The sequence below is a fragment of the Camarhynchus parvulus genome, chromosome 9 (genome assembly GCF_901933205.1).
Source record: "Camarhynchus parvulus chromosome 9, STF_HiC, whole genome shotgun sequence".
NCBI lineage: Eukaryota > Metazoa > Chordata > Aves > Passeriformes > Thraupidae > Camarhynchus > Camarhynchus parvulus.
Window position 1 is genome coordinate 21256240 of NC_044579.1, and position 13954 is coordinate 21270193.

Consider the following 13954-nt stretch of genomic DNA (forward strand, 5'->3'; position numbering starts at 1 on the left):
AGGAAGAGCATATTATACGAGACTCTTACAGATATGTTTACAGCCGACGAAATCCTTCAGTGTACTGTAAGTTGTGACGTCTGCATGAGCCAGTTGATACTTAAAATTCTCTGAAATCAGTGTTTTTTCCTAAATGTAGTATTTTCCAACATTGTGGCCTATTATAACCCATTCTTGATGTAGTGTGATGCACAGAAACACAGCACCAAAACTTGGATGCTTTGAGGGACACCGAAGAGGAACACAAATTTAAAAAAAAATTTAAAATCAACTATGTTATGTGATTTAAAATCCAGCCACTGGATTGAGTGATATCACACCCTATTGACTTCCAAGCCTGAAAAGCATTGAGGGATCTATCCCAAAAATCAAGACCAATCAATTGATCTGTGACTTCTCTGTCCAGTCTTCTTGAGTGAGATTTTTTAAATTATTCTGAAAGTCAAAGGCATAGTTGTCCCCCGCGCTTTGAGCAAAGGGGTTACTAAAGAAAAGGTTTACATCCAGAGGTGCAGCTGTTTCCGAGTCCCAGGAGTCAGTGTCTGTGCTGCTGGAGTCCTCTGTGGTGGTGGGAGGGCAGCTGAGCTGCTCCAGCTGGTCAATGATGTCCGTGAACTGGAAGGCTGAGCTGGACTCGGAGTGCACGGAGCAGGCGGGGAAGTTGAGCATGGAGCTGGCTGAGGAATGGTTGGCAGAGCCATGGGTGTGCAGGGAGCAGCTCCCATTCAGGGCCAGGTTGTTGAGGGAGCTGCTCTCGGAGCGGTTGTTGATGAGGGAGCTGGTTTCAGAGGGGCTCAGCAGGCTTTGCATTCTGCTGGCTTGGGCCTTCACCTCAAACAGCTCCGAGGTGTCTGATGGCCTCTCGTTGCCGTTGAAATCGCTGCTTTCTTCAAATTCAAACTCCTCTTCCATATTCATATCCACGGCCTCGGTTGAGTACCTGTCAGGGCTCGACTGAGCAGAGACTGAGCTTTGCTGGAGGGCATCTGCAGCTAAACCAGCTGGCTCTGACAGACACTTGGAAAACTCAGAACCCTTTAATTCTAAGCCGCTGTACACATAGGAAAATGCCTCAGAGCCCCCAGCAAAAAAGGACATTTCTGCTGGGTCATCATCGATAAACTCCTCTGACACCTGCAACTGGGAATTTGCCAGTGTGAAAAGAGGGGCCCCACGGCTGCCATGCTGCTGCTCTTTTTCAGCAATGAATACACCTGTGGTAAAGTCATCCTCATCATTGTCATTTTTACAACCAGCAACCCTGCTCTCCTTACTACTTCTCACTACATCTATGTCTACACCACAACCACTCTCAAGGACAGGACAAGACGGGTCACAGTTTCCTGCAACACTACCAAACCCAACACCTTGGAGCACGGGAGATCCAGGCTGCTGCATCAGCTTCCTCCCCACTTCTTCCACTGGTGCTGCAGTGGTTTTGTCTGGAATCCTTGTGTACGATGCTCGGGGCTCCAAGGAGGAAGGGCTGGGTTCAGCAAACATGGGCAGGATGGAAGCGGGACTGGCCAAGGAGTGAACCGAGTGGAAGGGGGCAGCTGTTGAGGCTGGAGACCCTGGAGTTCTCAAGCCCTCAGTCAATGGGACACTCTAAAAGGGGACAGAAAAGCAGAAACACAACAGATAAAAAGGTTTTCATAAAACAAATGTAACATCCAGTCACATCCATATGCAGAAGGAATATATGGTTCACAGGAGCTCACTTTACAGCAGACACTGTACAGAACCTGATCCAGCAGCCCATGTAAAAGGCAAGGTTTTTTCCCTTAATTCTGATAACTGGATGGAAAGTTAAAAGCATACATTTTATAGCTGAACAAGCACCCACAAAGAAAAACAACAAAACGACAGTGAAATTCTATGATGGTTCCTTAAGCTCTCCCATGGAACACAAGGGCATCCAGTGAAATGATTGTTTCTTGCTGTACCCTGCAGAAGGCATTTTACAATAGCTTTGAGACTGCCAGAGAGCAGTCAGAGAGTACCTAGAGATAACTAATCCTCTGAAATAACATACTAGAAAGTCCAACACTTCCTTTTCAGTTCAGTGGAACTTTGAGTAAAATATTACTCACTTCACACTCCACTGGCTACAACTATCAAATCAGTAACACCAACAAAAAGAACTGTGCAGCCAGACAAAGAGCAAACAGTGGCAGCAATTCTGGTGAGTTGACTCCTTCATTATCACCTCAGAAAGCTGTTTGTCCATGGCCCTGCCCACAACCACAACCCAGAGAGTGCTGCAGAACTGACCTGCTTTGGCACGTCTGCGTTCGAGGTGCGAGTGGATGCTCTGACCTTGCTGTGCCTCCTGTGGAACAGAGCAGTCTGTCAGCATCCCAGACATGCTTCAGCCTCATTCCTCCCCCCATCACTCATGGCCATGCCAGTAGCCAACAGAAACATCTCCAGCTCTCTTTTACTGTGTTTTGTTAATAACTAGTTCAAATTTTAAAAGGTCAAAAGAGTTGTAAATGATGCGAGAGTAAGAAACATCCAAAAAATGGAATAAAGCAAGATCCAGATCATTCACAGAATCAGAGAACCATTAACATTGGAAAAGGCCTCTAAGATCAAGTCCAACTGTTCCCCCAGCACTAACCCATGTCCCCAAGTGCTTTATCTCCACCTTTTCTGAACACCTCCAGGGATAGTGGCTCCAACACTCCCCTGGGCAGCCTGTGCCAGTGTCTGATCAATTTTTCCCAGTATCTGACCTAACTTCTCATGGCACCACTTGAAGCCACTTCCTCTTGTCCTGTCACTTGTGACCTGGGAGAAGAGACTGACCCCACCTGGCTGGTGGGGATCTCTTGGTACCACTGAAGGAGACCTCAAGAACAACCTGGAGCTGAATACTAACTGAATACTAAAGAGCACATTTTAATTTAACTCCATCCTTTTTCATTATTAGAAACATCTACAGAAGAATGGCTTCATTCATAGAACCAGAATGAGCTAATCTGCAACAATTGTACATATTTTTTAAAATTCAGTCAACCATATAAAATTTTGTATGTTAGACTCCAAAAAGTGATATCCTGCATTACACTCATGGTTAGATTCCTTCTATGTCAATAATTAAACAGAAAATAAAATTTTCAAATAGAGAATCTGAGACATTAACAATATCTATTAATAGTAGATTAATGCAAACTTTTTAAAATTCCTATTAAGTGCCTATAATCTTTTGGATTAGGAGTAAGAGTTTCCCACACATAGTTTGGATTTGAAGTAGGAGGAGTTTCCCACATGTAGACTGGACAAGATTAGAGTCAAGTAAGGAAAAAACAATTTTATAATGAAAATGCATATTCTTAATTTTTATATTTATATATTTAGAAACAACTGAGTAATTTAGGTCAGAGTTTCAGACTTGCAGATCTCAAGTTCCATTATATGCTCTGCCACTGGCTGATTGCACAGCTACAGTGGCACAGACAGGTCCTCACTAACATGGAATCTTCAGCACATGCTGAACTTTCAGACATTATCCCCAGACATCAAAATGTGGTACCAAAACTTTCCAAAGCCTCTTATATCATCACAAAATAATAATTTTTTCACATTTTAATTCAGCTACCTTAATGAATAAGAATGAGCCTTCCTCCAAGCAGCATCAAAACACTGAAATTTAGGCAAGAAGGGCACTGTAAAAGTCTCAGCTATATTTTGCCTTCCAAAGCTGTGTCATCTTACCTTTCATATGGGGTTCTCTTCATCCCACTGTCCTTAATATAATCCACTAGCTGCTTCTGTGTTCGCCCACTGTGAACCCACAGAAGTACAAAGGTTATCAAACACAGGGGATGAGCATTACAGAGGAATGTCTTTAGAATACTTCTTCCTTTTGCTCTCATTTTCTAAGACAAAATGAGTGTGCTCTGTTTCTCCCTACCTGTATCTGAAAGATGAGCCTCTGGTGAAGAACACTGCTTTAGCCTTTGGCTTTGGCTGGTCAAAGAGCCTAAAGAATGTGTGATACTCAACACAGATTTTCCAGAAGTTTTTACACTCGTCCCTACTTCCCAAAAGAAACTCCAATGTATCTTGATATGGGCCCTGGGGAAAAAACATAGAAGTTCAGTAGCACCTAAAATGACAGTAAGGAGAAAAGGAAGTCACAAACGTGTGCCAACAAAAAAGATGAACTCCAGCAAGATGCAGGATTTTGCTAAGTCACTTCTCATCTGCCTTAAAACAATGGGAGTCATTCTAAATGCAGTTAAAATTATTTAATAGCTGTCAAAAATGTTTGCTTACCTTGAAATTGTAAAAGTGTTTAAAAAGCACTTGACTTTAGAAACATGCTCAATATAACCCACCTTTAGAAAATTCAAAGGAATTTAAATATTTAAGTGAAATAGTAGCTATTTTAAAATACTATTCCTTCTTTAGGAGTTCTGATGTTTGTCTCCTGGAAATTCAGACAAAACCAGAAAATAGTGCATATGTCAGAGTACAGTTATCATATAAAATTTCTGAGGGTCTCTCTATGAGACACATTGCTACATCAACAGACAATGTGTCCTGTTTCAGGTATTCTTGATACATGAAATTATATTATGTCCAAAGTTGTTTTTTTCCTCTATTTTAATATAAATTAAACACTGAATGCAATCTAGTCATCCAGCATGGAAACAACAATTTAGATGACATCTGCAATGAAAAACATCTACTGTAAATCAGCCAAGTATGAAAAACTACACTTGTGCTATAGAGATGTATAGAAAAGATGAAGCAAAGGTAATCACACCATCCTCAAAATTAAGCTACAGCAATATAGTTTCAGCCACCTATTCCTACCTGAGGTTTATCAGGTAATTTTCATTTGAATCAAGAAGGTGGATGCAACTTTTTCAAAGGAGAAATACTGAGAAAGGCTGCATCAAATACTTGGGTCTAGTAATTTTTTTCTGTCTTACATTTATACACATGTAAGCTTGTGTCAAGGATTAGCTGAGATTGAAACACAAAACCTAAAGATCCTAAAAGTTGTGGGGTGAGAAAGGAAAGATTGACACTTGAATGATGCAGCCAAAGCTGCCTGCTGTTTTATAAAATCACAAACTCCAGAAATGTTCATAATAAAATGAAGCACAGGTATTTTTTTTCAACACTGAGCAGTCTATATTACAGTAAAAGTTACACAGACCTCTGGGTGGAGCTTTATAAGGAATCTTTTCCTCTTGAAGCTCAGCTTACGGACCTTGGACCAGTTGAAGGTATTGATTTTTGTGTTACCCTGAATCAAAATGAGAATGATCAAATGTTAGCAAAAGTTTCAGAGAAGCAGAGTACCAAACAAAATTCTGTTGTGGGTATATAGATGTGTATGTGGACACATCCAGCTGGATTTTTAGTTCTGGTGACAATATTCCCTTAAACAAGAGAGGCCACTGTGCAGTCTGAGAGGGACTGCAGGGCTGATGCACCTCCAAAAGAAGCTGCTCCACAGTAACCAGATACAGGTAAGACACAGCTGAGCACCCAAACAGAAATATTTCAGTAAATCTGCTGCATCTGTGTTTTAGGGAGAGGAAAACCCTATCCTTGCATTCATAAACAGAATTCTGAGCACTGAGTTGCTTCTTTAATACAACAAACATAATAACACTAATTAGTCCAATCACTCCAATCAATCAGCATTCCTATACAATGAGAGCAACAATATCCAGCAAAAATCCACTGGAATATTGAAATAAGAGAAACCAAACCAAAATTCCAGGATGACAGACGTGTCCCAGGGCTGTTCCAAAAATGAATTAATTGATGATTTTCTCTCATCACACACCTAACTTCAAACAAAGCCCCTCTACCTCACTGTCACTTGGCTTTGATGCTGTGCTCTCTGCACAAGAACAAGCTGCACCAAACAGAATTTTGGGGGCTTAAATGACACTCCTTGACCATAGAACATGTTAAATTTCCAAGGCATCAGAGACACCTGATGTTAAAATGAGAGACTTGCTCCAAGACATGCTAAAGGACAGAGTCTGCCATCCCTGCCATACCTGGAACACCAGCACACCCATGTGTGAAACTGCCAGGTTGATTTTGGTGCCCTCACGGTCGGAGGCAAGGTGGAATCTGATGCCATACATCTCCAGTTTCCTGGCAATTTCAAGCACTTGAAAGTCAGATTCAGCAGGAGTTTGACCCCTATAATGAGGAAGAAAAATAAAGCTTTAAGAACAATCTGATACTACAACACTGCCAACACATTTAAGTCTGAACTCTGGCACTAAATGAGAATTTTGTCTCATCTAGTTGGGTGGTTTCACTCCATGTTGTGTGTCACACTGAAATTTCTGTAATGACACAGCTGATGGCCAATGTCAAGTGCATCCCAAGACAGATGCTGAGAGAGATATTAATCAGCTCAGAGCTTTTGCCAGTTGAGAAACTAGAAAGTTGAAAAAATCCAAATTCAATCCACAGCGCTCCTCCTTTTGCTTGCTTGTGTACACATTAGCACTAAGATAAGAAGTGAGAGTTAGCAGAGTTGCACAGCCAGCAAAACAGAAACAATGCAAATATTGCAACAGAATGACCCTTTTCAGGTCAGGTTTTGGGACCACAAAATTATTACTCTATTACTACCAGGTGCCTTTGGCTGGATGATTCCCTCCCTGTGAAGGAATCCAGAGAAGAATCTTTAAAATTAAACCTCATCTGCTGCCAAAATTACTCTAAAAACAAGAGGAAGCTGTACACAGACAGGAGCAACTACTCTGTAAGGGTGCACAAGGTCCAAAACAGCAACACAGAGACTGTTCATGACCTGGCACAGTTTCAGCCCTCACTGACTGCTCCCCAGGTTAGCTGACATCAAACCACTAACATTTTGCTCTCCTGCATGAAAACAGTTCTTTTTTTTTCCTCAATCTCCCTTGTTGTTTTTTTTTTTTTCCATGAGAGGTAGTGCATTAGATTGTAATGCATTTTCAGTGAATACAAGAGTTTTTCCCTGTAAGTCAAGACATCCTGTAAGTTCATGAGTCCTGACAAGGAGTTAAAGATCCTCCAAGAATGAGCAAATGGTGCTGTGGAAATGAAGGAGTTCTTGGAGTCATAGAATCACAAAATCATTAAGGCTGAAAAAAGACATTGAAGGTGATCAAATCCAACTATTGCTACTGATCATGCCCCAGTTACACTACAAAGCAAAAAAGCCTTTATCACAAACATGGGCATCACCCAAGTAGGTCTCTGAACTACAAAATCCCTGAAAAAAAATGCTACTACCCAGTTTTGGGCATAATATGGTCCAGGACAACCAGGAGAAGCTGGAGAACCTTCTCCTGTGCTAACCCCAAGGAAACCCCACTGCAGAGCTGCTGATCTGGGGTCCCCAGCCTAAGTGGACACCCCATAAGATGAAGGAAGATTGAGGAGGGCACAGAGATGCTCCAAAAGCTGGAGCCACTCTGCTCTGGAGACAGGTTGGGAGAGCTGGGGGTGCTCTCCTGGAGAAGAGAAGGTTCTGGGGAGACCTCATTGTGGCCTTTCAGTTCTTCACAAGGGCTTCTAAAAAAGAGAGGGACTTTTTCTATGGACAAAAGGTAATAGGGATGGGGAAATGGTTTTAAACTAAAAGAGATGAGACAGGGTGCCCAGAGCAGCTGTGGCTGCCCCTGGATCCCTGGAAGTGTCCAAAGTCAGGTTGAACAGGGCTTGGAGCCACCTGGGGTAGTGGAAGCTGTCCCTGCCCATGGCAGCAGATCAAAATTTAAGTTCCCTTCCATCCCAAACCACTCAGGAATTCTGTGAAACACCAGCAGCACAGGACCTGCTGGGCCATTCAGAGCAGTGAGGCTGCATCAGCCACAGCTGGATAAACTGACTCCCTACATCACTACTGACAATGATTAGAAATAATAAATACCAAATTACTTCCATGTGCAAGTTCACTAGGATAAATGTAATGATACACAGAAGACACAGGTGCTCAAAATTTATTATTCTATTTACAAACAACCAGTGCTGAAACCAGATTAGATTCCTGCACACACACAAAGCACATTTTACAAGCCTTTTTTTCCAAGAAGAAAGTGGCCTTTCTTCCATAAATCTGCATTTATTAAAACAGATGACAAACTATTTTTAGCATTACCTATTTTTGTCTACTACGCTCTGCCAACCACAACATCACTACTAAATAAATTCTCCTGGTCCCTTGACTGGCTTTTCTAGTCATACTCCTTAAAAATACCTCCTTCTACCTACCTAGAGTCATGTGTTAGATCAAACAATTGTTTAGATCCATATAGATTTTTTTAAATACAAATAGAGAATACTGAAGTGAATCATTACATTTGAATTAACAAAACTAGGGATGATGACAATCCATATTAACTCCAAGCAGGAACTGTCTCTACAATTCAGAATTCAATTATGAAACTTATTTAATATGCTACAGTTTTAAAAATAGAAGTTGTTAGAAAAAGCAATGATTTTTTTAATACTCAGTAAAATTTTCTTTAGTGTAAAACACACATTCACACAAAATGCCCTGAGAAAGTAAACCTGAATGCACACAGCAGCATTTCAGCAGTGTTCTGCTGCCTTGCTCATTCTGGAGGGGAAAACAAAGAATCTAAAACACTACAGCAGGAAATCACAAATTTATTTTGCCAGCTGCAGAAGGCAGGGATTCAGTGACATTCCTGACTTTACAAGCTCACTCCATAATCCACCCTTATCCAAATGTCAGTATTATGTGACCATGTAATAGAAAGGGAAAAACATAAGGGGCACAAAAACCTGATTTCAAATGGAAACAGAAATGCAAAACAACAGAGAGAGTAATTTCCACCACTGTTACTACTACATGGACTAGTTAAGTCTAAAAGCTCAGACTGGTAAAGCAGATTTCTCTTCCCCTCACTGAAACAAGTAACACTGGAGTAAGTGCTTTTAACATTGGCTTTAACTGTTGTTTCATTTCCACCACAGATTCCTCAACTACATCAAAAAACCTGGAGTACCATGGTTCCTATTTATTAAATATACACAAGACAAAAGAGGTAGATCATAAATCCTGCTTTTGGCCAGGGCTTCCTGAGTTACACTCTGAGCTCTGTGTGTAACTCCCACCCACGCTAATTCCTGCTATAATTCTTCTGAATACAGCGACATTAAGAATGAAAGCAGGGCTTTGTCTTTTAAAAAGGGTGCTGAGGTTGGGAAGGAGGCTTGGAAGGGAAGGAAGGCAAAAAACAAAAAATGGCAACTAGAAAATTGGAGCTCTACAGTACTAAAAATTCCTCATGAACAGTCTGGTGTAACTGATGTAGAATCACTGATTATTATTTCATGTACTATTAGATATGATCCTAAGCACAGCACATCTCAGAAAAAAAATAAAAATGAGATACCAGGCGATTTTAAGAATGCTCACTTGCACACAACCTGTCTGTAGCCAGCAGAGAAGGCTGAGCCTGGTGTGGAGGAGCTGGGAGCAGAGCCAGGCAGCTCTGGTTGTACCACAGACAGGTACCAAGAGAGGCAGCTCCAGAAATTGCCCTCAGATGCTGCCTGCAGGCTTAGCTGCACAGCCCAGCCCCAAAACAATCTGCTCTAATTTTGTTCAGCCACTAAGCAGATAAATCTACTTAATCTTCCCCAGGTCAATGGATGACACACTAATATCAGTATTTCCAGCAAAAACTGCTGTCAGTGCAATAGGTGTTGCTGTAGAGGTTCCTTACAACCATCCAGCTAGACAAATATTGGTTGTGATACAATATTCCCATGGCAATGGATTCAAAATAAATGCTGTCAAGTGTTAAGTGATTTACAGAGCATTTAAACCCAGTGATTAATATAGAGCTTTAAAGATGAAGTGTCAAGTTAGAGTTTTTCTAATTTACAGGCAATTTAAAGAATTTAAATTCATGGACAACTAAGCTAACAAGTTGTGAAAGGACATGAGGGATATTAGTAAATGTAAATATAAATCTATTAAATCTTGTACTTCTTTCCTGATTTAAGTATGCACAGACAAAGAAACCACAGACATGTGAACACAGGCCAAATGTGTCATGTTGAATCCTGCACTCACCTTGCAGCAAGTATTCTACTACTCACAGGAAGGCAGAAAACATTGTATTTTGGGTGTCTGGGTGTCAGGAATTAACTGCACCAGCACTAATACACCATCTACAAAATAGACATCTTTTATTTTTAATAAACTATAGAAGATGGTTTTTATTTATTTCCATTTTATAGAAATAAAATAGGTTCATTCAGGCTCTTGTTGAAGCAATAACTAATGTGCTACACCAAAAATATAACTCATCTTATTTACCACTGCTACATTTGCAAAGTATAGAAATCATATTCCTATTCTTTATGAAAGTAAAAGTATTCACAAATGTAAAAGAAAAAAATATGTTTAATAGAAAATAAGCATTCAATTGCCATCTTTCCAATTACAACATTCTCCATTTACAGAATGGATTGGATACACAAGTTCTGTTTTAGTCAGGGTGATGACATTCTCCCACTTCTAATAGCTACAGTGAAGCAATTAAAAAAAAAAAGGAAAAGAGGCAAAAAGAAAGTGTCACAGAAACAATCTGCAGGAGCTGAATCATCCTGCCAGGAATGGGTTTCTCTTCCTGAACACCTGGTTTGTACAAGAAATCTTTCAGGAGCAATCATCAGTGGAGGAATCACAGAATCCCAGGATGGTTTGGGTGGGAAGGCATCTTAAAGACCATCCAGGACACCTTCCACTATCCCAGGCTGCTCCAAGCTCCATCCAACCTCAAAAATATTAGTCTGCTAAAGGCAACTGGAGGAATAATAAGGTAAATTAAAGGAAATAAAAAATTAAAATAAATGGAAAAAAGTAAAAATGTGACACACCAGGAAAATATGAAAGAGAAGCATTTTTGTCTGTCCAACTGCACTGTGCATCCTCACCAGGAAAAAGCCAAATGCCCAGGTGCCTGCTCCTTGGAATAGAAATGAGGAAAAATGTGTCTACACTGAGAAAACTCAGAACTCTCCTCAATTGCTGAAGATGGGAAAGAGTGGTCAATATTCCTGAGTAAGGGAAGAGGGAAGGGATGTGTGTGCTAATTTGGGCTGGGTTAATTTTCTTCACAGCAGCTGCTACCAGGCTGAGATTTCTATTTGAGCTGGAACCTGTTGATAACCCAGGGGTGCTTTCCTTATTGCCCAGCAGAGCTCACCAGAGCCAAGGCCCTTTCTGCTCCCCAGGGAGGGGCTGGCAGAGGGGGCACAGCCAGGACAGCTGATCCCAGCTGACCCCAAGGATATCCCAGCTGACCCCAAGGATATCCCATCCCATATGGCCCCGTGCTCAGCACACTGAGCTGGGGGAAGCAGGAGAAGGTGGACATTTGGAGTGATGGTGCTTGTTTTCCCAAAACACTGTGCCCTGTGATGGGATCCTGCTTTCCTGAGCATGGCTCCACACCTGCCTGCCAGTGGGAAGTAAGGAATGAATTCCTGGTTTTGCTTTGCATGCTTTTGCTTCACCTATTTAAGCTGTCTGTACCTCAAGCTGTGAATTTTCCCACTTTCACCCTTCCAAATCTCTCCCCCAACCCACCAAGGGGGAGGCAGCAGAAGCATGGGGCTGAGCTGGGGTTAAACCATGGAAGCCACAGCTAATTTTAAGATTGCACTGCTTGCAAAATGACATTTCTCTAAAAAAATATTTCCAAAGGCACAGGGGAAATTTGAAACACGCCTTCAAGGTACCCAGGTATCACTAACATTCAAAGGTAACCTTTTCTAATCTCATGCCTCAGCTGTTAATCTAAACATGGCTTGCAAGGACACTTCTAAAAAGATAAAATAAGATTTTTTTTTGCCTTAAAATAAGATTTACAATCATTTTAATAGTATGGCTGTATTAAATGCAACTCTTATTAAATCAATTTTGAAAAGTACATTTATGAAGCAAGGAATCTTTACCTATTAACCTTCCTGACAGGCAAAAATACAAACTTTCTTTATTGTAACCAATGATAAGAAGTAACTTGTTTGAAAAAAAGCTCAAATCTATTTAACAGAACTACCAGTCCCTGACTCAGAAGGCAGTCATCACCTTTCAATCAGGAGAAGCAAAGCAGGAAAATTCCCCACAAGCAGAAGCAACTGAACAGAATCCTGGTATGTGACTAATGCTGGGCTGCTCTGTCCATGCTCTGGGGCTACTCAGATCTAAAAATCCCACATTTCACCTCAAATTTGAGAGCCATCAGCCTGCCCTGCATGGTGTCATCAAAACCTTGCATGACCCATTGGTAGCTTCAGACTCCACAGCATCTTGCAGTAGTATCACAGTGTTACTGCAAGTTCTGTGAAAAGGATGTTGTCCCTTTTAATTTGCTTTGAAATTATTAATTATTTTCTTCAGACAAGAGAAAAATAATGAAATTAATGGTTTCCCTACTCTGGCTACTTTCTCCCAAAGTGAAGAATCCTAGCATATATTTTAACTTACTCCAAAATTACTTTAAGTGACTTAAACATTTCTGTTGTTTCTTCATCATTTCCACAAGCACCTCAAAGGTTCAAAAGCAGGAAAAAGTAACCACCTGATTTCATGAAGAATCAGCAAAAGTGAAATTTCATCATTAGCTATAATTTCAGTACAAGTTAAAATGACTGATCATAAACAGCAAATAGCTAATTACTGAAATTCTTGGGAACTAATTTTCCAATATTATAGGATGTGTCTTTAAACACAGATGCTGCCCTGAAAAACCTTTGTTCTGTCTTAAAAGAAAATCAGTCAGCAACAATCCACAGAGAACAAAGAAAAATCTAAGTTTGGATTAAAACACAGAATCATGCACAATAAAATGTGTGTGTGGACATTCACAATTTTTAAAAGAACTTCAAATTGCTAAATCCTAATATGCAAGGTGTCAAAAATTACAGAAAAATAAGCTCCTGCAGTTCCTGACTCCATGTTGGAAGTAATTTTATATTTGTGGCAGAGTTTCTTTGTCACCAATAATCTTCCCTTAATTCAAAACTACCCAGCTGTAAGATAAGGGATTGCATGAATTCTGATGGAAGTTATTTCTTCCCCAGTCCCTCCATCCTTCTCCATCTCTCTTATGCTTAATGTGTAGCAAAAGAATACAATGCAATTGATTTCTAATTATTTAGACAAAACCAAGAGCTCTGCATATGCTGACAAAACTGACCTTAGACTTTGTAGAATGGGAATTCTGAAGAATTCTTTTGCCTAAACCCATTATTACATGTAAGCTTTCTTTGGGACCTTATTAAAGGCACACTGCAAAATTCACTTGAGAAAAAACTACTGCACAACAACTCCATCCTGACCATGTAACTATTGCTACCAAACTTTCTTGCTCAAGGTAAATGGTGTTTAATTTACACACTCCTAATGTCATCCTGTCATGCAGCTGCTCACCCTCCCCAGGCAAGCCCATCTGCTGCCCAGGGGTTCCCTTAGTGCTTTACATTAATCCTCACTTACACATGCTTCCTGTGGAAGTCCAGGATCTTTCCTTCAAGTTTTTCCTGGTTTGGCAAATACTGGTTTGTTTTAAGGTGTTCTCGATCTTCTGATTCATCAAAATCTCCTATTTCAGCTACAACAGAAAACAAGACTATGTTAGAGTAGGAACAATGGAAAAGGAACAATGACATAAAATATTTGGTAAAGAATTAGAGAGATGTTTAGGTGCTCCAAATTTGTGCATGATGTTTTGTATCCAGTTTTATTTTACCAAAATCACATTTACCCCAAGCTGACTTCCTGGGGATTACAGTGGTATTTGAACATTGTCTGGAAAATTTAGACTTCTTAAAGGTGCAAGATGTGAAACATTTAGAAGACCTGTGAGGTGGTCTGAACAGTTCTTCTTTACAAATACCTTATACCAAATAGTATATTTCAATTTATTTTTTA

General features: G+C 40.4%; 1 protein-coding gene across 1 annotated transcript in view; it reads right to left on the reverse strand.

Moving 5' to 3' along the window:
* FARP2 (FERM, ARH/RhoGEF and pleckstrin domain protein 2) overlaps window positions 1-13954 on the reverse strand; it is a 75896-nt gene that overhangs the window by 33091 nt on the left and 28851 nt on the right. The window contains exons 7-13 of the mRNA XM_030954048.1: window positions 13520-13634; window positions 6036-6183; window positions 5177-5266; window positions 3920-4083; window positions 3721-3789; window positions 2275-2332; window positions 1368-1608 (exon numbers count right to left, since the gene is read on the reverse strand). Of these exons, the coding sequence (XP_030809908.1) occupies window positions 1368-1608; window positions 2275-2332; window positions 3721-3789; window positions 3920-4083; window positions 5177-5266; window positions 6036-6183; window positions 13520-13634 (885 nt within the window). The remainder of the gene's footprint in view (window positions 1-1367; window positions 1609-2274; window positions 2333-3720; window positions 3790-3919; window positions 4084-5176; window positions 5267-6035; window positions 6184-13519; window positions 13635-13954) is intronic.